This window comes from Peromyscus eremicus, chromosome 11 (genome assembly GCF_949786415.1).
Source record: "Peromyscus eremicus chromosome 11, PerEre_H2_v1, whole genome shotgun sequence".
Classification (NCBI taxonomy): domain Eukaryota; kingdom Metazoa; phylum Chordata; class Mammalia; order Rodentia; family Cricetidae; genus Peromyscus; species Peromyscus eremicus.
In genome coordinates this window covers 13,832,497-13,856,768 of record NC_081427.1, presented here as the reverse complement: position 1 = coordinate 13,856,768, position 24,272 = coordinate 13,832,497, and the positions used below count along the sequence as shown (strand labels likewise).

General features: G+C 47.0%; 1 protein-coding gene across 1 annotated transcript in view; it reads left to right on the top strand.

The window, feature by feature from the left end:
* The window catches only part of Myo10 (myosin X), a 214,098-nt gene that overhangs the window by 43,567 nt on the left and 146,259 nt on the right, over positions 1 to 24,272 (top strand). The window contains exon 2 of the mRNA XM_059276708.1: positions 11,951 to 12,049. Coding sequence (XP_059132691.1) covers positions 11,951 to 12,049 — 99 coding nt within the window. The remainder of the gene's footprint in view (positions 1 to 11,950; positions 12,050 to 24,272) is intronic.

Sequence of the window (24,272 nt, the reverse complement as noted above, 5' to 3'; positions counted from 1 at the left end):
TTTGTTTTTGAAGATTTACTTTTCCCTCTGTGTCTCTGTGTGAGTCTGCACCCTTGAGTCAGGGTGCCTGCAGAGGCCAGAAGAAGGCATCTGGATCTCCTGGCGGTGGAGTTGAGCAGTTGTGAGCTGCTCAACATGGGTACCGGGAACAGCACTGGGGTCCTCTGTAAGAGCAACAAGTGATCTTGACTGGTGAGGCCTCTCTCCAGCCCCAGGAACAGCTTTAGACAGTTTGTGAGATCCACGTGCCCTCCCTCATCTTGTCTACCTATTTCTCTTTCTGGTCTGATCACTTGATTGTTCCTTATGTAATTGTTCACTAAGGAGCAGAGCCTGGAGAAGGAAGGTGCTGGATGGGAATGAGGTGAATCCCTGTCCTGTTCAGAAAAGGGGATTTATGCCCTGTCAGATCTTTCCTGGTTGCTGACTCCTGGTAGGGAGAGCTTTCAAGGATGGAAGGCTAGGCTGGTAGGAAGCTGGGAAGCTAGACCTGCTTCCAGATGGAGGGAAGAATGGCAGGTGTGTCCGTGCATAGCTTACAGAGAAGTTGGGGGTGACTTACTCTCCTCCTCCACTTCTTACATGGTCATGTTTCTGCAGGTTTACAGGGAGGCTCAGTAATTTGGACAAATGTGATTTCTTTCGGCATCTACTTGTTTCTGGGATTTTTTTTTTCTTGTCTCTGCAGTTCAAAAGAGTACCTGGACTGGTGTTTTAGGGAGTTATGAAGACGGTGAGGGAAATAAGATATAAAAAGCAGGTGGGGACCGGGACCCGGCAGCCATGGGAAGAAACCATTTACAGCGTCACACACCCCAGACTAGACATCTTGCCATGCGGCTTCCTTTTTTGTGGTTTGGATTTTGATTGGGAGTGTGGGAAGCCTTTGTGTTGTTACCGGGGGAACCCTGAGTATAGGGTAGTTTATTGGTAATAACAGACCTTCTACTGTTCTCTTGCCTGCCCCCTCCTTTCCCACCTGCTTCTATTCGTACATTGCCTGTTGCCATCTTCGTGAAAGCGACTTTTTCGGATGGTGGTGATAGAGTTTGTTACAATTGGCATAGTCGTGGGAAGAAGGGAATGCCACGTGATCCTTGTGTACTAGAGAGAGCTGGGATGGACAGGCTTGGGGCAAAGAGAACTGTGTGATAAGGAGTGCAGGCAGACCTGACTCATTGTCAACCGTACCATGGGTGCTGGATAACTTGTTCTCAGCCGGTCATAACCTAGAGTCACCAGGGAAGAGGGAATGTCAATTGAGAGTTGCCTCAATCAGATTGGCCTCTAGACAATGTTTCTGAGGGATTATCTTGAATGGAGATTGATACGGGAGGGTCCAGCCCACTGTGAACAGTACTGTCTATAGGCAGGTGGAGCTAAGCCAGCAAGGCGGCCAATCAACAGCCTTCCTCCAGGGTTTCCGCTCCGGGTTCTTCCCTCAGACTTTTGTCCTGACTTCCCTCAGTGATGGACTATTACCTGGAAATATAAACCAAATAAACCTCACCGTGAGAGCACTGATATTACATGTGTGCACTACTGTGGTCCTGTTCACGTGGGTTCTAGGAATTCAAACTCAGGTTTTCATATGTGTGTGGCAAGTGCTTACCCACTGAGCCGTGTCTCTGGGAGCTCCATACCTTGGTTGTTAAGTGGCGTTCTGATTTGTTTGTGGAACACTGCTCTCTGGGGTGTTGGGTTTTGAATGAGCTGATGTAGCTGACCTCTTACAGAAATGTAAAGGTGGGCCAACGAAATGTCTGTCACCTGTGAAGGTGCTTTCTGCTAACCCTGAGGACCTGTGTTTCATTCCCTGGTCACACACAGTAGAAGAAAAGAATCAACTTCTTTGAGTTATTCTCTGGCCTCCACATGGCACAAGATGGCACATGCGCGCGCGCGCACACACACACACACACACACACACACAACACACACTTAGTAGAAAAATGTAATGTTTTGTAGTGTAACAATGCTATTAAGAATTTCTGTGGGCCAGCCTGGAAAGTAACCAACACCTCGAGCACAGTTTCTGAGGAAGGGAATGAGATTATGTCTATGGTGTAATTTTTTAAAATGTTTTTATATATTTTTTTGAGAATTTCATATAGTATATTTTGATTATTTTTCCTTCCCCAACTCCTCCCATATCCTCCTCACCTTCCTACCCACCCAAACTTCATGTTCTTTCTCTCTTTTTAAAACACACACACACACACACACACACACACACACACACACACGCCGGGCAGTGGTGGTGCACGCCTTTAATCCCAGCACTCGAGAGGCAGAGCCAGGCGGATCTCTGTGAGTTCGAGGCCAGCCTGGTCTACAGAGCAAGATCCAGGAAAGGCACAAAGCTACAGAGAAACCTTGTCTCGAAAAACCAAACACACACACACACACACACACACACACACACACACACACACACCATGGAGTATGATTAGTGCTAACTTCTGGGCATGGGGCTTGCCCTGGAGTGTGGTTGGTTGATATACATGGTATCACTACATTGGAGAAAACTGATTTTTTTCCCCCTCTCCCAGCATCTATCAATTTCGAATAGCTTCTTGATTGGGGGTAGAACTCTGAGCCAGCCCCCGCCTCCTCCATGCAGGGATTTTGTTGACTCACATTTGTACAGGTTTTGAGCATGCCGCCAGTCTCTGTGTTCCCGTGTGCCTTGGCTCCGTGGTGTCTGGGAAACGAGTTTCCGTGAAGTCATCTGTAACCTCTGGCTCTTACAGTCTTTCTGCCCCGTCTTCTGTGTAAACTGTTTAAACTCCAGGCGTGTGATATAGTCATCCCATTCAGGGATGGTCAAAGTCTCTTCCTCTCCATATTGTCCAGTTGTGGCTCTCTGTGGTAGGTCCCATTAACTACAAAAAGCTCCTCTGGTGAGGGCTGAATGACGGGCTGATCTATGGGTATGGTAATATGTCACTAAGAGTCTTGTCACTGTTCATTTAGCAGAACGATAGTCATAGGTTTTCCCCTTGGGCCTGTGACCTATCTCGTGTCACACTATTGCCTTTATTAACAGTGCCGTGTTCCGTGTCATGAAGTGGGCCTTAAGTCCGAGCAAAACGTGGTTGGAATCTCCTCTCACATCCGTGCCACTTTGGTTCTGGTGGCTACGTCTTGAGGAGGGTTGTTACTGTACCTCACAGCGTTTGTAGTTGGATGGGATTGATGATGACTTTCTCCTCCCCTAGCCTGTTAGAGCTCCTTACAACGCGAAGGATGCGAGCCAGTGGGGGGAAACTTCCCGTGGAGTCCCAGCAGTGTTTCTCCGAGTTCTGTATAACACTGTTGCCCAAATAGAAAACAAGCTCCTGTCATTGCTGTATACCACCACCACCAACAACAACAACGAAAGTACACACTTGGGATTCTGAAACCATTTCTTTCCAACAGTAGCAGCCATAGGCTCCCAAAGTTCTCTCGCTCGACCCTCTCTTTATTGCAGCGTTCGTCAAAGTAGAGAGCATGGGCCGCTACCTTGGCCCGATCCTTGACTTTGATCTCTCCCTTGGCTTGAGTCAGAAGCCATCCATGTGTCATTCCGAGCTACAACATCCTTGGGCCAAGTGGAGACTTTCCCCTTTGAATCTCATCAGTTGTTTACAGGTGATTAGCAGCCCTGAGAAAGGGAAGTGAGTCAGTAGGGGCTTTGGTGGGACTGCACCTCAGCTTGCTTCCTAGATGATGTCGAGGGCGGGTGAAGGCCACCGTGTGTCCAGGCCTGGGAGAACTTTGAGGAGAGTGTAGCTGAAGTTTTCCTGTGTCCCAGCCTGCCGGCAGTTGGGACAAATCTCTCCCACTCGCGTCCCCCAAGTAAACACACAGAGACTTATATTACTTATAAACTGTATGGCTGTGGCAGGCTGCTTGTTATCTGTTCTTATATCTTAAATTAACCCATTTCTATAAATCTATACTTTGCCACGTGGCTTATGGCTTACCAGTATCTTACAGCATGCTTCTCATGGTGGCTGACAGCATCTCTCTGCCTCAGCCTTCCAGTTCCCAGAATTCTCCTCTCTCTTTGTCCTGCCTATACTTCCTGCCTGGCTACTGGCCAATCACCACTTTGTTTATCAATCAATGATCCACAGCAGGAGAGCTTTTACAGTAATTTTTATCCTGTTTCTAGGCCCCCAGTAGTGTAGAACATGGCCTTCTCAGGGGAGGAGGTGTCCACGGGAACGTTCTCTTGCACTTCCAGTCTCTGACCCCTGGCCCTGTGGTGCATTTTTTTTTCCATGCTCATTTGGGATAAATGCTTATACCCTTTGCTCCGCTCTTCATTCTCGCCTGAGCCAAGCCTGAACTTTCTGAGTTTTACATTGGGGTTTGCAAGCATTTGAGAATTGAATTAGGCTGAACGGTGGTGGCCTTTCAGCCCAGCAGAGGCAGGTGGATCTTTGTGAGTTCAAGGCCAGCCTAGCCTAGGGAGTGAGTTCCAGGATAGCCAGAGCTATACATTGACACCCTGGAGAGAGAGAGAGAGAGAGAGAGAGAGAGAGAGTTGGCCCCTGAGGTTACTCCAGCGCCTGTGCTGTGCAGTTCCAGCCATCCTTGTACAGATGTTACAAATCAAACCCGAGCTAAGCTGCACACCAGCAGAGCCCACGGTGAGAAGGCGGGGGACGGGAATATCCCCTAGGCACCCCCAAACGGTCGCCCCCGTAGCCCTTCCCCCTGTGTTTGTCACGTTTTTGCATTGGGCTACAGCAGAGTTTGTGCACCCCATGTGTGCACCGCGTGTGGGCACCCTGCTTCGGCGCTCCCGGAAACTGGATCTGCTCCAGCTGTGCTTTACCCGGTTTCTTACTTCCTGAGCTTGTTGAAGTCCACAGACTTGAGACAGCGGAGTCCACTTCCGGTGAATTCGGTCGGCCGATAGCAGCGAGCTATCGAAACTCAACATTTCACCAGGGCTGTGAAGTTTTGACCCTAGAATTGTTTCTCAACTAGGGCAGCTTCCTGACAACAAAGAATTATCCAGTTCAAGATATAAGTAGAGCCAGCAGTGAGGAATCTGTAGGAGAAAGTTGGTGTCGCCAAAGTCATGTGTCCCTTGATGTGGGTGTGAGTAATGAGAGACTGAAAAACGAAGCACCTGCTATATTCTAAAGGGATCTGTCCCAGTCGATGTGCGTGGATGGGACTGTAACCCGGGAGGGAATGCACTGTTTCAAGCCAGAGTGCTACAACGCATTATCAAGATCCAGTTTCTGGGATTCATTAGGAACAAGGATCCCCATCTCCCCACCCCACCCTACCCCATCCCCAGCCAGGCTTCTCTCCACCCTGTAAGCCAGACTGTTGCAAGCAAAAAGAGGAAACCTTTCGTTGCTGAACCGTTTTTATATTTGAACATTCATATTAATTTATCCTATCCATTCTAAAGTTCCATGAGTCCTGAGTATTTGGGGGTAGGGTGGGAGGACAGGATCAAGTGTATCTGAGGTAGGCCTGGGGCTCTGTGTGGCCGAGGATGGCCTGGAACGTCTCACCCTCCTTCCCCCACGTCTCCAGCAGTGGAGTTACAGGTGTTTTTTACTTACTTACTTTTCTTTTTTGGACAAAACACCCTGTCCAAAACAACTTCTAAGTAAGTAAGGGTTTATTTGGAGCTTAGTGTTCCACGGGCAGAGTAGTATAGCAGGAAGCATGGCTGTGTCAGGCATGGCACGGTATTGTAGCTGTAGATGAGGGCTCACATCTCTAGCCACAAAGTGTAAGCAGAGACACAGGGGATAGCAAGTCTTTTTGAAAGCTCAGAAGCCCAGCCTCAGTGATGTACTTTCTCCAGCAAGGACACACCTCCTAATCCTCCCCAAGCACCCACCAAGTGGGGACCATGTATTCACGTGCTCGAGACTTGTATGGGCATCTCGTTCAAACCACCACAGCCGCACGAGGCACTGTGCCCATTCTATATGGTGCTGAGGCATCCAGATTTCGTGGGTGGTAGACAAGGACTCTATCAGCTGAGCTATCTCATCTGCCCTTTTCTGAGTTCTTCAAGAAAAAAGAACAAAAACACACCCCACATCAGAAAGCAATTGCAATTATGTCTTGGAAGTTGCTAGGGACTCCTCATCTGGGTGCCTTACCTAGCCCAGGTGAGGGTACAGGGACGGCCACCCCAGCCTGGCTCTGAGACCCACGTGTGTGCTTGGCTTAGCGTGTTCTCTGTGTAGTGCATCTGTGGTTAGAACAAATGTTAAATTTATTCCTTTCTGGAAGGAAAGTAATTTTTAAAGTCAAGAGAAATAAAACATTTTCGAGGACAGCAGTAGGTCAAAATCTTAGTGATGTTATTCCCTTAACCTCAGGGATTAAGAATTTGGGGCCAAAGGACTTTCATTATTTCAGGCTCTGTTCTATTACCTCATCTTGCCCCAAGGGTGGGAAGAAGCCTTAGACAATGGAGAATGAATGAGGATGGCCAGGTGGGTCCGGTAAAACTTATTGCCTAGGGAGGTGCTACTGCAGTCCCCCAGGCGGTGGGCCAGGGGGTAGTGACTGAGCACACTGCACTCAGCCTTGGGTGGGGTGAGGTAGTGACTGAGCACACCTCAGGTGGTCTCCTAGGTTCCTCTGCCCCAGGCTTTGCTAAGGCAGAGGAGGGCCTAAATGAATTCACCATGAGTTCATCAGAGTTTCAGTGTGTAACATATGGTCTTTATACTCAATCATTAGGGGTTTTCTTTTTGGTATGTGTCTTGATTCCTCCATTGCTTAATTGCAGAGATGAGTTTGGCTTTTTTCTACTGTAGAATGGTTAGGAATATTTATGTGCCAGTAGGAAGTATTCAAGCTGGTAAATTGATTTTTCTTTTAAAACAAGCTTAAATTATTTGAAATGCTGAAGGCAGATGCACAGCTGAATGATCTTTGGTGGATCTGTACAACCGTGCAGGGCACAGTTCCATTTACCTTCTGTGTCTGTGATTTACCCTTTCCAGAAATTCTGTGACACGGAAGCCTACTATATGTAATTCTTTTTGTTTGGCCTTTTTCACTCCCCACAATGTTTCTGAGACCCATCCTTGTTGAAGAAACCATTGAACATATCAGGGATGTTGTTTTTTATTACGGAGGAGTCATATATAAACTTGCCGTGTTTTCTCTGTCCCCATACTCATTGATAGACATCTGAATTATTTTCAGTGCTTGGCTGCTAGAAGTAATACTGCTGTAAATACTTGCACATGAGGCTTCGCCTGAGTCACGTGTCCTGTGGCTGTGATAAAATGCAACAAGAACAACTCGGGGGAGGAAGGGTTGACGATGTTGGCTCACAGTTCAAGGGCACGGTCCATCATGGTGGGGGAAGGCGTGGCAGAAGGAACTTGAGGCAGCTGATTACATTGTATCTGCAGTCAGGAAGCTGAGAATAATGAATACTCTATACACTATTTATACTAGGACCCCATCCAAGGGTATGATGCCATCTTTCTTTAGGCTGGGCCTTCTGTCTTCGTGAACCTCATCAAGATAACCACTCACAGGCGTGCCTAGAGGCCTGCCTCCTGGCTGATTCTAGGTCCTGTCAGATTACCAGTCAATATCAACTATCACAGACCTGCTTAATGTTTTCCTTCTCGGGAGGTTAGAATATCTTAGAGTTTTTCTTTTTCTTTCTTTGTCAGTGTCTAGGGCTTGGATGGCTGGAGTATATGTGTAGTAAGACTTTGCTCGTGTTTTTAAGAGATTGCCCAACTGTCTTACAAAGTAGATGTGCAGTCCGTTACTCTAGGTTCTCTGCATCTCCACCAGCGTTGGGCAGAGTGTTTTGTATTCTCTCCCGGAAATCACTGGCCACTGAAAATGGAATTCCTATGAACCCCACTTCTGAAAAAAGGGATCATGTCACTTGCCTTTCTGCAGGATTGTTCCGAAGATCAAAGGAGATGCGAGGTTATATGCAAGTGCTTTGTGTTGCCCGAACGTTACTGGCTATTACGTTCTCAAAAGTTTTTAGCTGTTAAATTTAATGCTCAAATATCCATCTCAGATTTTAAGAGGAAAATGTGTCTGAGCTTTAATAAAATGTATATGTTAGGATTCAACATGTTCCGCTTGCTTATAAAGGCAATTGTTACTCAAATTGTGAGCTTTCTCCATATGGTAGGTTGCCTATATTGTGTATTAAATTATCAGCCTTATTTAACAATGTCAGACTATAATAGTTTACATATGGTGGGCAAAGTTTTCTTCCCCGCTCAGATTTGGATGGTCTGGTAAATGTCCGCTTGTGAACTTATTAAATCCAAGTGCTTGTGGGTGGCCTCTTCTGGACCTGGCCATGTGCGTCCTCTCTAATGCAATGGAAGCAGGAAGATTGGGGACTCCAGGGAAACCACCGGGATCAATCTGTGCAACAATATCCATTTCAGAGTTTTAGTTTGCAGTGCGGATTCTGTGAAAGCCCTGGGTTTATACATTTTCCAAGAACAAAGAGTGTTTTTGAATGTATTTTCTTTCCTCCCTGTGGCAGATAACTGCTTGGTACAGATCGAGGGCAACTGGCAGGCTCTGAGTTTGAAATCTCACAAAGGTTCCTTATCTGCAGCACTTCACACCTGTTGAAAAGACCTTTGGTCACAGAGCTAAGCCATGTGTTTGCTCTGGTAGCAGGTAGTGAGTGTCAACAAAGAGCTGTGGAGAGCTTTTAGGGGAGAGGGTAAAGAGACCTAAGACCGGACTGGAAGGCTAAGAAACCGCCCACAGAGTCAACATGTGTTCCTTGTGGCCTCTGGGAGTTTATATTAACCCTGGTCTCGAGTGGTGTGTGTGTGTGTGTGTGTGTGTGTGTGTGTGTACAGGGCTGTGTGCATGTGTGTAGAGGCCAGTGGTTAGTGTTGGGTGTCTTCCTCAATCACTCTCCACTTTTTTTTTCTTCTGAGACAGAGTCTCTCACTGTCTAAAGCTCATCGACTACTTTACACCAGCAGGCCAGCAAGCCCCAGGGAGCTTCCTGTCTCCACTGCCCCTGCACTGGGGTTAAAGTTGTGTGCCACTGTGCCTGGCTTTTTACAGGCATCCTGGGGTGCTGAACTCAGGCTGTCTGGCTTGCACGGCAAGGGCTTCACCAACTGAACCATTTCCCCAATTCCCTGAGCTAAATTTATGTTAATTTGGTAATGTATGATAAGATACTTCATTCTTACTAAATGGACAAAGTTAGTCAACTAGGATTACGGACCCGTGAGTTTCTTTTTGTTGACAATCAATGCAGCTGAGAGTCATGGCAGGCACTCGTGGTGCTGGGATGAACGTGAAAATTAATTATTATTTCATATTTTAACCTTAGTGAAAAGTTTCACTGTGTATAGCCTTGGAGATGTGTGTGTGTGTTCATCTGTGTGGGCATACATGTGTACGTGAATGCATGTACGTGTCCATGTATGTTTATGTGCATGTGTGTATATGTCTACATGCATGTGCATGCGTGCGTGCGTGCATGTGTGTATTTACATGTATGGATATGTGCATGCATATTTGGAGGTCTTCCAAAACTTTCAAGCATTGCAGTCTCTAACACAGGAATTAAAAAGAATGAGTAAAGTCATTCAGGCACTGGGAAGCCCTTTCCTAGAATTTTGCGGTTAGGGTACAGAGTGACATTTGAGAGAACAGTCTTAGTGGATGTCTGAGGTAAATGTTCTTCTTGGAAGCAGCTGTTTGCTAGTAAAGAAATCAGGGCTGACAGGGCTGGTGTCATTCTTTCCGTGTGTCCCAGTGTCTCAGCCCAAAGTGGGGAGTCAGAGGGGCGTGACAGGCCTGAGGGGAAAAAGGAAGCTGGCCCAGTTGGCACGTGTGTTCTTTAAATAGTCCTTGGGATTTAAGTGAGCACTTTGTATTGGTGTTTGAAGCCGTTTCTACCCTTCCCGTGGAGGACTCCAGTCCCCTGTGGGTGATGGCTAATGAACTATGGATGGAACAAACCACCTAAAACTAGCAACATGCGCAGAAAGAGGGAGGGCCTTACGTAGGGTCATCACCTAGGCCCCGGCAGCCACGAAGCTCACTGGAGAATCCAGTGTGTCAGTCAGGCACTGGGGAGGAGACTTTGTCACTCTTATGTCCTCTGGCCACCTTGATCTCAAAAATGCTTGAATCTCCTGAACATGTGGCCCCTTCTCTCGGGGGCCCCTGGGTTTAGCTTGACAGGCCAAGCTGACGTACCAGGGGCCCTGAAAACAGGGGTCACAGCAAAGGCTTTTGGTCCTGGCTGATGGATCTTAAGTTAGATCCCGTCTGTGTGAAGGGAAGAAATAAGTCAAACTTACATCTTCCAGATTTTCCTTTTTAGGAATGAGAGAGAGAGATAAGTCATATGTATGTTAAACGAATAACTTCCCACTTAACGTGATCCCTTTATTTATTTTAATTGCTGACGGATGATTTTTAAATGGATTTGGTATATGATTTTTTTTTCTTGAGCAGAGTAATACATTTGTTTCTTCTGTGTGGGAAGTTTTTTTTAATTAATTTTTTAGTTTAATATACAAAATCCCCACCCCAACCCACTGCTCTTCCCCCCTCCTCCCTCATTCCTGTTGGCCCCTTTCTACTCCCTAAATGGTCATTCTTTTGACTTCATCTTACACATGCACAACTTATTTTAAGTGACAAATAGCACCAATTCGAAGTGGAAAAGTTGTGGCATTAGAAATTTGAACAGTTGGGGCTGAAGAGATAGCTCGGTGGTTAAAGCATACACTGTTCTTGGTAGAGGACCCAAGTTCAGATCCCAACACCTACTTCCGGAGGCTCACAGCCTTCCCTGTATCCACAGCTCCAGGGGAGCTGACCCCCCTTCCTGTGAGGGCACATGCACTCAAGTGCACATATCTGCCCATACACATGTAATTAAAAATAGAATACAATTTTTAAAAGAAGAAGTAGAAATTGGAAGGGGTAATTGGTAACCTTCCTGGGCCACTGCTTAAGCCACTGGTCATTTGTTTGGCAGGGCAATAAAAAATGGAAGCGAGATCAGTGTTTAAAAGTGTAAAAAAGAAGCACGTCCAGCATTTAAGCATAAGCTCCATAGGCTATAGTCATTTGGGCTGCAGCCTTTTAGGTATCTAGTGAGGTCCCAGTAAAGTTGCCACCAAAGACTAAGTTTATTGGGAAATGTAGTCCCTCTTGAAGATTCCTGTTGACTTGTGAACTTTAGTACAAATAGTGCCAGTGGAGGGGGCTGATGTTCCTTAAGAAGACACATGTGTGAATCATGTCCTGGGAAGGTAGGAGGCACCAGATAAACACTGAGATAATGGTCTGGCTTAAAATGTGGCCCCTGAAGCCTCCTTTCCAGGTTCAAGTCTGCGCAGTCTTAGCATGTTGGGCAAGGTACTTACCTGTAAGCCTCAGTTTCTCCTTCTGTGATGTGGAGGTAATGATAATTCCTGCCTCCTGGGTGCCAAGAGCCAAATCTGGGTGTGCCATGCGCACAGTAGGGACATGGGATGCCATCTTCTCTGCTCTGTCTGCCTGGTGGGACTTGTCACACCCAGGGATGGAAGAAGGCTGTAGATAAGCTCTCAAAGGTCACTTCTTTGCATGTGAGAGAAAGACATTTGCTTTTCATGCAGATTAGTCGTAAAATGTTACTTATTTATATTTTTTATATGTGTGGGTGTTTAGCCTGAATATTTGTGCACCGTGTGTCTGGTGCCCACAGAGACCAGAAGAGGGTATCAGATCCTCTGGAACAAGAGGTTGTGAGCTCCACCTGAGTGCAGAGAATTGAACCTGGGTCCTCTGGAAGAGCAGCCAGTGATCTCAGGTGTTGAGCCCTCTCTCCAGGCCCTACATTGACTTTTTAAAGATCTATAGGAGTCATGGTGATTTTGAGAGTGGTGTTTTGTGACAGAATACCGTTTGAACTCATAATTCCATTTTGTTTTCTTCCCAGGGATCACGGGTCTGGCTGAGAGAAAATGGCCAGCTTTTTCCAAGTACTGTAAATTCCTGTGCAGAAGGCGTCGTGGTCTTCCAGACAGACTATGGGCAGGTGAGAACAAGTCCCTGTTGCTTCCTGGAGTCTACGCTCCACTCTCTCACCCATGGGCACTTGTACTTCTCCTACACAGGCATACCCATGGACAGACACACAGACTGACTCTCTCGTTAGTTTTCCTAAGTGATAAATCAGAGCCCGGAAGGACATGGCATTCGGAATGTGTACCTTGTGTATGATGGGTATGACACCATCCTTGCAAAGGAGAACAGCAAGAGCCCCAGCTAGTGTGGGATAGAAGGACACAGCAGTTGCCGGCTTCCCTTCCGGGGTGTCTTTTCCACCTCAAGGATAGCTAGGAATGCAGCCCACCACGGCATTGAGATTTTAGCTGACACTGTGATAGGGTTGTTTCCCAGCATTTTTCTAACTTGACTGCGTGGTTCTTGAATGTGAACTTTACAGATGACAATGTGGGACATGCCTGGTAGAATCTATAAGCAGCACTCAAAGGATTGATGTTTAATGACTGCTTTTCCTGCCCTTGACTTCGTGAAACCCTTAAACTTCCATAGTGTCTTGTGTGTGATCGGAATGGCAAGACCAGACACCATAGGACGGTTGTGTTTAAAAACAACAGCAACCTTTTCTCACAGTTCTTGAGGCTAAAAGGTTCAAGGTCAAGGCCTGGAGAGAGTTCTACTTCCTGGTTCCCTATGGTCTGCCTTGTTGTATCTTCAGGTGGGGGAAGGGCTGAGGCAGTGCTCTTAAGTCTCTTTTATAGGGGCAATAATCTCATCCTGAGGACTCCACCCTTAGCGCACTAAGGCCCCACCTACTGATGCCCTTACACTGGAGTTAAGATTCAAATGTATGGATTGGGATAGGGGGCATGCACTAACACTCAGCCTCTAGTTTATAACAGAATAAAGTACTGGCATGCTCGTCAAGAGTCTAGGCTACTGGTGTTCTGGTCACTCTCAGAGCCCTGACCTGTGTGGCTTGGGGATCAACATGACTGGGGTGATGGGGAGTGGAGGAAGACAGACACACATACAGAAAAGCTGGGATGGACGTGTTCCATGGGCGCTGATGGAGATGCACCTGCAGCAACCAGGAAACTCAGCGTTGACCTAGGAGGCAGGTTAGCTAATCTGGGTAGGGGGATCAGTCTCAGGCCGCAGTCATCCTTGAGGAGGAAGCTGTGGGTTGATTCTTTCTGCACACTCTCAACATCAGAACTGGGACCAGTTCCCCTGAGCCATGGGGCCGAGGTGTTGGGGTCCTTGGCTTGGCTGTGCTCATGTCACCAATACACGTCCACTCAGGACTTCATCTGCTCCCCAGAGATTTAAAACTTGAAGTAACAGCAGCCATAAGTTGGGTTGAAGGTTGCTTCTCTGCGGTCTAATGTGAAAGGACTGCCTGGCCAGTCTAACCTTCACAGGGATTGCCCACTTGGAGAACCTGTCTGGATCCTGGATTTGAAAGCCATCGTGACATTGGGCCATTTTTCTAGTCTGTTTACGTCTCATTTGGAGTCTCAGATGGACCATTGTTTACCAGGTAGATCTGGGGACCTGGAAAAGGAGTAAAGATGCCACATATCTAACAGCCCAGTTTCGTTGTGTCCCCACCAGCCTCTGGTGATCTGTTGTGATCTGTCAGCTAAGAACTAAGTCAACGAAACCTACAAGAATGAAGGGACATCTCTGAAAGCTCACTCTACCTGACAGGACCAGGCAGGGCTTTCCTGTCTCACCAGTACTGTCTACCTTCCCCTCCCGCTTGCCCCAGATCACGGCTCAGTTCCTTTCAGGCCCTGTGAGCTCTTCTCTAGAGGATGGGAAAAGGGAAACCAGTATTTAAACAGCGTGCCGTGAGCACAACTATGTTCTTTTCTAAAAGCACAGTAACATAAATTGTATTAGCATTCTTTTCTTGTTCAGTTTTGTTTTAATTCCAAATCTGCTTTTTTTTTAAAAAAAAAACTTAAAAAAATAAAATCATGATGAAAACACATTCCATGGGCTGGAAAGATGGCTCAGTGGTTAAGAGCACTTGCTGCTCTTCAGGGGACCAGAATTTGGATCCCAGTACTCATGTAAGGTGGCTCACCAGCACCTGTAACTCCAGCTCCATGGAATCCAGTGCCCAGTTCTGGCCCCTGAGCACCCCTCCACACATGATATGCACACACACAGAAACACACATGGACAAATAAATAAAACTAAAGCATATGGCATTAGCCTATAAAGGCATCTTAGCCACTCTCCATTGTACACTCCAGTAGTTTCATAGAGTCACGCTCCTGTGGCCTGTCTTCAGAGCCTTTCCTCTCTCAGCATTGACCCTCCAGATGCCCCCAAATGCATGCACAAACCCCTCCTCTCCATCCCCAGTCCTTGGTAAGTAGCTTTACTTCTTTTGTCTCTGATTTTGAAAATACTTCATGTAAGTGGCATCCTGTAGCATCTGTCCTGAGACTGGCTTCTTCCACTCAGCACATTGTCCTTCCTGTCTTCTTTCTAGTCCCAACTCACTTGTGTGGCAGCTGCTCCCAACAGGACAACTCTGCCTTTCAGTACTGTTGCTGTGAATTGTCACAATCCGGGTCACATAAATCCTCTGCTGGCCCTGATGGGTAGGTGGCGGCTCTCAGTGGCTAGATAGTAGAATGGATGACCAGGTCACTCTTAACAGTATTTATAGAGTGCAGGCTTAGGAAGGACTGAACCAGAATGATGTATACCTAAATTAAAAAACAACACAGAATCCTGACCTCTAAATCTTCAGTTGGTTCTTGAATGTATGATTTATGTTATCCAGTCTGTCACTCCAGATATAACACATATAATTAGCTTGGTGATTTGTGTAGGAATTGCAGGGTTCCCAGTATGGGAAAAGTGAGGCAGGACTCCAAGAATGGGTTCAGGCTTGGGCTAAGAACCAACAGAGTCTAGCGAAGCATCATACACCCCAGTAGCCCGAGCGCTCCCACCTTCAACCGCAAACACAAAACCGAGCAAACGGCAGCTGGAGGAGGCTGTAAACTCTCAAAGCCCACTCCCCAGTGATGTGCTCACCTCAGTGACATGCTCACTCCAGTGCTCCCCCCAAAAGGTTCCACAGGGTCCCCTAAGTGACATTACCAACTGGGAAGAAGTATGTGAAAGACCCGAGCCTGGGTGGTGGGGCATTTCCCTTTCACACCACACCAGTGTTCTTCGATAGCAATCTCTGGACCGCTTTGTAAGAGGATATTTCACAAAGTGTCACCATTTCTGTTTTTCGGAGCGCAGACATAGCTGAGATCACCCCCTGCGAGAGGGTGCCTGCTCACACCGAGCTCTGTCTTTTCCAGAACGTTCGGGAGGTGTGCTGACAATTGCAGGAGCACCCTCCAGGGAAGTGTAGAATTGAGAAATACATTCTCAATTAGATTTTCACTAAGGGAGATCGAAACATCGTATCATCTTTGTCTAGAAAATGTCTAATTTCATTGCTCTGAAATATCCTACAGTGGTATCAACTTACCTAATTGCATTTTAGGGGGTTATTTGTTTTTGGATTTGCTTCAGTCAACTTCATCAAGGCTATGACAAGGACTGCAATGATATTCCGTCTGAATTCTTTTTCTCCTGGGTCTTCTAAGATATTTACTGGTGGAGAATATAATTACCCCAAATCTACAAATCACTGCCCTCTTTCATCTCTCTTTCTGTTTATTTCTAACAAGTATGATTAGATTTGATTTAAAAGACTATTCTCACTTTATTACACCGCCAGGAAAAGCCATTGGGGTCTTTGAGTTGTCTCTACTCCCTGACAAAGACTTCTTCCAGTCACACTGATTACTGATAATCACACCCCCCACTTAAAGCCAGCTCTAACCTGGCTATTTGACCTTCTAGATTGACCTGCTATGGGCCTAATTCTGGGCAACCGATGACTGTGCAAATTAGCATAGTGACCTTTCATTCCAGGCTTCTTTGTTTTTTGGTTTGGGGCTTTCTTTCCGCCCCAGCTACTTTCCTGTTGCTCCACCCCTCCTGAAACTCTTCTGTCTTCCTCTCGTTTATAAATGTCTTACGTCCTTTGAACTTCTGGTGAACACGAGTAGCTTTTGACCTCTTCACTTGTGCTCCTCAGTGAAGTATCTGTGCACACTCCTGCCTCCCGGAGAGATCTCCCCCAGGCCTGTGGAAGGTTGGACCAAGCCGTGAAGCAGCCCATAGTATGTCATCTATCAGAGCTAGCCCTGCAAGTCCCTGGGAACTGCACAACTGGAACTCAGTGGCTTTGATTCTAGGTGGTCAGAAGTCATAAGGGACTGTGCAGGTCTTTGACACTTAAGCTGAGCTGTCATCTCCGAAGCTCAGGAACACCCATGCCTTTGACAGCCAGGAGTCTGCATTCCAGGCTTCACACGCTAGGCCAGCTGTCCAGCAACGCAGCTGTCTTGGTGGAGTCTGCAGCATGAGAGAGTGAGATGTCATGGACCAACTCCTTTTACTGTTGGGATGGGAAGTAGGGAGCATCGGCAGCTGGTATACCCACCCTCCCCCCACCCCAGGTAGCCTGAGAAGAACTGCAGGGTATTGAATTGTGGGGCAAGGGGGGATGCTTGCCAGGAACTAGCTTAACTTAACTTATGAAGATGGAGGAAAAGGAGTTTAGGAACAACATCTGTGCTATCAAATTAAAATTGTTAAACTGCATCATTAGGACGGCATGACTCTAAAATCCAAATGCTAGACAAAGAGGTAAGATTCTGGTGATCTCATCTAGCTCAGATGCAATTCTCTGGCTTTACAGTTTTAAAAGTGTGTGTGTGTGTGTGTGTGTGTGTGTGTGTGTGTGTGTGTGTGGTGTGGTGTGTAAAGTGTAAGTCTGTAAAGTGTAAGACATCTTACAGGAATTAGTTCTCTTTTCCACCTTATCAGTCCTGGGGCTCGAACTCAGGTAGTCCGTACTGGCTGAGCCTTCTCACCAGCCCAATGTTCTCAGTCTTAAAAGATCACAGACAGCAGAAGCAAGAGCAGCATGTACAAGAATCTCATGTGGGGAGTGCACCATGTAAGTTCTACCCAGAAAGTATGTAGATCATCCACATGCATTCAAGGGTCAGAATGAGATAACAACATGGCAGGGAGTCTTCTTTTGAGGGAAGTATTTCATGGAATAGATTCCAGCAACATATAAGCTATATTTTTCATTTCCTGGAGGGAGGATAGTTAGTGGGTATTGTTTTATTCTAAATCTTTCTTTCAAAGTCTGTAATACTAGAACCTGAGGGTTACTGATCTATGAACTTGAGCAGCCCCATTGAAACAAGAGCTATTTCCAGTGACAAACGCTTTCAGTCATGTTATTGTGCCAAGGCATGGGGGAGTGCTCAGTGTTGGAGCTCCTAGCTTGCCAAGGGCACAGCATCCTTCTTGTTTTCTTGTCCATTTCCATTGGATAGGCCTCCCTGATTTCTGGGATTGCTTTCCCCATTCACTGAACTGGCTTTAGGTTGAGTGGATTTGGAATCCCATTTACTTCTGGTCCTTGTCTTCCAGGACAAGATTTTGCCCTCCCAGCCTAGCTCCATGTGTCTGAGCATCTGGGCCCCCTCTGCCTGGCCTCCTAGTGAGAAAAAAGGTGATGAGGTCTCTGATAGCAGCATTTACCGGTCTCGGTGAAAACTGCGTAGAATACAGACACATTAAAGAGAAAACAGATGGCTTCTACCTTGAGCCAGAGCTTTTTGGGGGCTGCCTATCCTTCCTTGGACAAACTTGTTGATTTTTTTTTTTTTTGATGGGGGAAGGGGAAGAGGCTGGACACTTCCTATCCTTCCTTGGAATTACTGGTTGATTTGTTTTTTTGTTTTTGTTTTTGTTTTTTTTTTCCTGTGATCTGCTTTTCCTTTGTAGATCCACTGAATACACCTCTTCTCCTCAACCCTAGGGCTTGGTCTTTTTATCTGGACTCAGGCATTCCTCTAACCTGTACCCCTCATCTTTGCTCACTTCTAGGATTCGGTCTGTCCTTCCAGTAGCGGGGTCTTCTTGCTCCTGGGGAGGTCTGTTGCACACACAGCTCTTTCCTGTGACCAGAGTCTCCTGGCCTTACAGTGCTAGTGGTTAGGCACAAAGAGGAAGAGCTGATGTCTGCTGACAACGACCTCTGTTGTTGTGTTCAGTTTGAGGGTTGACTTAGGAAATTAAGTTGCTCCAATTTGAAAGTAATGGGGGTAATTGTCTTGTATTCATCACGGATGTTGAAATCATCAGTCAAACAATGATAGATGCAGCTTAGACCAAGCTGTAATTTACAGCTGATAGAAATGCAACGGGAAATCAACCAAATCAAACCTGGATTTTTGTATATGAATATTTAAATAAGCAATATTTCTTTGTTATGCATATCAGCTTGTGAGAAATAACCAAGTAAGAAATTATCTATGGGAATCAGACACAGCCTCACTGAATGCTGTGTGAGATTTCAGGAGACTAAGTAGAAATACTTGGTTACATTCAGGAGGTTATCTGTTTACGAATGAGTTGCATTCCATTCCAGAAATTAATTTATAAGCCTGTTATTTGGAACAAGATTTTCCAAAGACTCGTGGTGTCCATGGCTAATTGATTATCCAGTCTGTCCACAAAGACCTGTTCTGGAATCTGTAATGCACCAGAAGGCGGGATGATGCTAGTCCTCTATTGCCTGCTTCTGGCGCTAACCATCTTCAGAGTTCCATCCCAGGATGCGTCAGTGGTGACTGGAGAGAGTCCCATTCTTCCCCTGATTGCCGACCCTCCCGCAGGTAGAGGCAGGAAGAAAAAGAGTCACCTGTTCTAAACGGTGTGCTTCTCGTGGTTGGTAAGGATGAGGCCTCGTCAGGATCGGCATTGCATGTGAGGGAAAGGAAGTGATATTTGCCTAGCGATGTCTTCTTGCCAGGACCACAGTGGTGCATTCCGATCTGTTCATGCTGTTTCACTCTCGAGTTGACCAGCTGTCCTGTTTCTTCTGCTGTGGCTGTGCTGAAATACTGTGACACCGAAGCAGCTCAAGGGAGAAGGGGTTTATCTCATAGTTCAAGGGGCAGTCTGCCGGGGCTGTCAAAACCTGAAGTGGTGAGTTACCTTGCATCCACAGTGAGGAAACAGAAGGTTGAATACGTCCATGCTGCTGTTCCATTCCCTTTTTCTGTTCTGTCCAGGATCCCAGCCAGGAAATGTCGTCACCCACATCGGGTGAGTCTTCCTGCCTCAGTTAATGCGATCAAGACAAACCTCCGCAACCATGCCCAGAGTCTCCACGTGATTCTAGACCCTGTGAGTGGATGGTTGACATTGACCAGCACACCCAGCATGTGTTAATGATCAGGGAGTTGACCTTCCCTAGTCTAGGCGTGCCCACATGCCAGCCGAGGTGGTAGGGCTGTCGCCCCCAGGCAGTGCTAATCCTGATGAGGCCTCCGCTTGCTCCTGACAGACACCCCCTCTCCATCTCCTCTTTTTCTCTCTCGCTAGAACGTGTGTGTGAGGGTTGTGCCCGCATGTGTGTATGTGTATCTGGTGCCCGTGGAGGCCAGAAGAAGGCTTCCTATCCCTGGAACTGGAGTTACAAATGGCTGTGAGCAGCCCGGTGGGTACTGAGAATGGAACCCAGGTCCTGTGTCAGGGCAGCCAATGCTCTTAACCTCTGAACTCTTTCTCCAGTCCCCTCTCTTTTTTCACCCTTTCAGATCAGTCCATTGGCAGGAACTAATGCTATGATTGCAGCTGGTGTTACAATTCCCACTTTCCGACATCTCCTGTGTTCCGTCGATTCTCAGTTGAACTGTACTTCCCCGGCCCTCAGCGGTAGTCAGTGGAGTCATCCTGATGTTGCTGAGAGCAGTGTTCCCTCTGCTTGTCTCAAGGAGAGAGGGAGAAGTTTGGGGCCAGATGAAAGGGCAAGGCCTTGAAGCTGGCCAGCAAAGAAGAGCTCTAGGGCTTTGAGGAGGAGGGCAGTGCCTTCCTTCTAAAAGGGCCTTGTTCCTGTAGTTCTAGTGTTGAAATTCTAACCTCCTGTGTGATGATTTCTGGAGCTGAGGTCTTTAGGAGTCCTAAATAGGAATTAGTGTCCCTAGGAGTGAGGCCCACGGGAGCTTCCTTGTCCCTCCCACCATGTTAGGACACAGGAGAAAAAGCACTATCTCTAACACAGAAAGCAGCCCTCACCAGATGTGGGAGCTGCCACCGCCTTAATGTATATATTTCAGCTTCTAGCATAGTAAGAAATACGTTTCCATTGTTGACAAGGCTTCAGACATGGTCATTTGTCGTAGCAGCTTGAAAAGACAGAGGCTGGCTGGCTGGTTTCTTACCCTTCCCAGTGCAGGCTGGATGGAGTGCAGGGGGAGTGATGGGCTGCCGAGGTAGAGCGAGCGACGAACTCATGCCTCTTGGATGCCCGTCCTGCGGCTTTTTCAAGAACATGTTCCACTGAACTCGGGCCTTTATTTTAAACCATGCGATTGCGCTGCTCTTGCCAACATTACAGGCATCTAGGAAATCAAACTGCTGGCCACTTCCGAGGGACTGACCTTCCTAAAGTCTCTGGAAGCTCAGTCTATCTGCTTTTGTGGCCATCGAGGCGGTATATATTATTATACACAAATTAAATCTTGAGTTTTTAAAACTGTGGCATCTAGCTCTTTTGAATGCAGCTGTTCGTACTGAGGCGACACATGCCGGGAGGACAGCATTACAGAACTTAATGCTCTCCTAATCACTCCCACGTTTATCCGAACAGGAGCAGCAAGCCCAGCCCTCATCCACACCCCCATTTTGAACAGCCTAGAAGTTGAGAATGTCTTTCAGATTTTTGAATGTTTGGAAGAAATCAAAAGAAGAATATTTAATGTCATGCAATTATGTGGAATTGAGGCTTAATACAGTTATATTGGAACAGGATGCCAGCCACTCCTTGGCTTGTGGTCGGCAAGGGCGTTCCCACTGCAGCGGGGCTGGGGCAGAGCTTCAAGGCCTGAAGCATTGCCCCTCTGGCTCATTGCAGAAAATCTTTGCCAACCTCATCTCGATGATCGTGTTTTACGGTTGCTTCTGATGCAATGATATTTGGGTTGCAGGGGCCTTCCAGTGGTTCCCAGCCTGTAACACACGGGAATCACTCAAGAGAGTGAGCTAAATGAGATTCTGGCCCACTGGGCTATTCCCAGTGGCCGGCCGGCCTGCCTGCATGTGAAGCCAGGAATCTGTTTGAGTCCAGGACTGCCAACCAGCCTGAGTGGACCTATGAACTCTAGACTGCTAGTGCATCCAGTCATTGTGAAGCCTCCAACTTTCTTTTTATTCTTTTGAGGGAAAAATGCCTTGGTCAAGAGGGTAAAGGTGACTTGAGACAAAACTCACGTTCCTTGGTCTGGGGACATGGCTTAGTGATTAAAAGCCCTGATACCAAGCTGGACAACCCAAAGTTGATCCCTGTAACCACACAGTAGGAGAGAACTCATTCTTGAAAGTTGTCCTGTGACCGACCTATGTGGACTGTGGTGCCCTTGCACACACACACATTACATAAACTTTAATCAATCAAACAAACAAAAATCACCTCCCCTCACCTCTGACCTAGTGCTCTCAAAATTGAATGAGAATCAGAATTTCGTCGGAAGCTATGGGCCCACTGGGTCCTGGGTCTCCACTGACAGTTTCTGATTCAACAAGTCGCCAGGGGCACCTGAATACTTGCTTTCTGACAGGTCCCAGAGCCATGGATACTGCTGATCTGGAAGCCGTGCTTTGGAACCACGTGGCAGGTTGTGGCTTTGGTACCACCCCCTTCTCTCTCCTTTCTCAGATCCATGTTCTAAATAAAAATGACGGGCATCATCTTCCTACCAAAGCGTGTTCTCTGAAAACAAAGGCGGTCACTCTCACAGGTGGAAGTCCTCTTCAACTGCTCCAGCTACAAAGGAACCGATCTTGAACAGTGTTGGTCTAGAGATCAGTTTTTAAGGTTAATACCTGCCAGGGACCTAGTCTGGAGCCTTGCCCCATTCCCCCGGGCTGGGTGGAGAACCACTCCCAGTAATAGCAAGAGTGGGAGAAGTCTGTGGAGTCTGCATTCCAGCCTGACACATGTCCGAGGAGCATTGATGCCTCAGTGGAGTATTTACAAAACAGGCCAATTGCTTATAAACCCCATGAGTTGCTGCATAAACCCTGACCCTTGTGCTTCTTATTATTATGAAAGAGCAGTTCAGTTGTTAGCTCGCTGATTGTCACGTGAGGCTAATTCATAGTCCTCGTTTTTTCAAGTGAGGTGTGAAAGCCTGAGACAGTTTCTCTTTTTGGAAGCTGCTGTCAGAAGGCCTGTAGTTAGCTCTCTGTCGGATGGACTCTTCTGGCTTTGCAGGATTGGTTTTGAGGCAGCGTCTTACAATACAGCCCAGGCCGGCCTCCAGTCGTGAGTCTCATCCTCTCAAGGGCTGGTGGGTGGCACTGGGCCTGCTCAGGTGCACTCATCTCCTCCTTCACACCAGCTGTCCTCAGAGAGCAGAGAGAGGAGGTGAGAGAATGATGCCCCACCTCCAGAGTGGGGCTCGTTCCAGTCTCTTAGTCTATCCCAGGCCCAGCTCCCATCAGCACTCAGGATCTGGGTGAACAAGACCAACCCCCACCCACTCACCCGATCCTTGCCTTAGGTCAAGAGTTCTGCACTGTGGGATCAGATTCCCTCCCCTCTGGCTTGAGTGATTCGCTGATACTTTTCAAACATTTGGAGAAATGGCTCCTTTTTTAAAAATTTTATTTATGTATTTTACGTCCCACCCTCAGCCTCCCCTTCCGCTTCCCCTCTCTTGCCCCTCAACCCACCCTTCCTCTGTAATCCCTCCGAAAAGCGCAGGCCTCCTGTGTTTGGCCATGGGTCTCTGAATCTGCCCCCATTAGTCACTGGATGAAGGCTCTCCAATGACAGCCTGGGTACTCACCAATCCGATCATAGAGGATGGCTAGTTCAGGTTGTGTATCCATTGCTGCCGGGCGTCTTAGCTGGGGCCATCCTTGTAGACTTGTGGACGTTTCCCTTGCCCAGGCTTCTTTCTACCTGACTCCTTCATCTCCTTTCCAGTCATCTCTCAGCACTGTCCCCCGCCACCCATCCCCCAACCTGTTCCCTCAAGTTCCCATGCCCACCTGCCCTCAATCCAACCAGGAGATCTCTATTTCCCCTTCTCATGGAAATCTGCATTCACCCATGGGGCCCTCCTTGTTACCTTGTCTCTCTGGGTCTGTGGACTGTAGCGTGGGTATCCTTTACTTTACAGCTACTGTCTACTTATGAGTGAGTACATACCATGTATGTCTTTCTGGGTCTGGGTTACCTCCCTCAGGATGATTTTTTTCTTGTTCCATCCATTTGCCTTCAAATTTCCTGATGTCATTGTTTTTAACAGCTGAGTAATACTCCAATGTGTAAATTTTCTTTATCCATTCCTTGGTTGAGGGACATCTAGGTTGTTTCCAGGTTCTGGCTATTACTGATAAAGAGGCTATGAACATAGTTGAGCAAGAGTCCTTGTGGTATGATTGAGTACCCTTTGGGTATGTGCCCAAGAGTGTTATCACTGGGTCTTGAGGTAGATTGATTGCCAATTTCCTGAAAAACTGCCATATTGATTTTCAAAGAAATGGCTCCTTTTGAAGAGGACTTTCTTTAGAATTTGGTTTTAAAATATCCCTGTGTGTACATTTTTCACAAGCTTGTTTAAGATGAGACGTCTGCAGTTTGCACCGTGGTTGGTGTGTTAGATGATTTTGATTATACTAAGTGGGTTTCTGAGCGAAAAAAGAGTAGCCCCAGAGGGCTTTTTATACAAAGACGGTAGAGCAGGCTTGTGCAATCTCACATAAAACTTCAGCCCTGCATTTGTAAGTTCAGCGCGTAGCAGAAGCTTCGTTTTAGGGACTGAAGTCGTTCTTTAACGGAGCTGCTGTTTGGATGTGCCAAGTGGTTCGTGGAGTGATTTTGCAATAATTAATGTCATTTCTGAGTCTCCTAGAGAGAGTAACAGGGTAGCTCACCCTCGAGAATTGAGCAACTATTTCAGCCTCCTGGAATGATCCTCTGTTCTGAAATGCATGCATCTCTCTGCCTAGGCAGAGTTCATGGTCTTCTGCTTCAAGCATCTGCTTTTGCTCTTACAAACAGAGCTAATGACAGATGTAAACTGGCTGAGCCCAGACAGTCACTCCTGTGACAATGGGTTGGA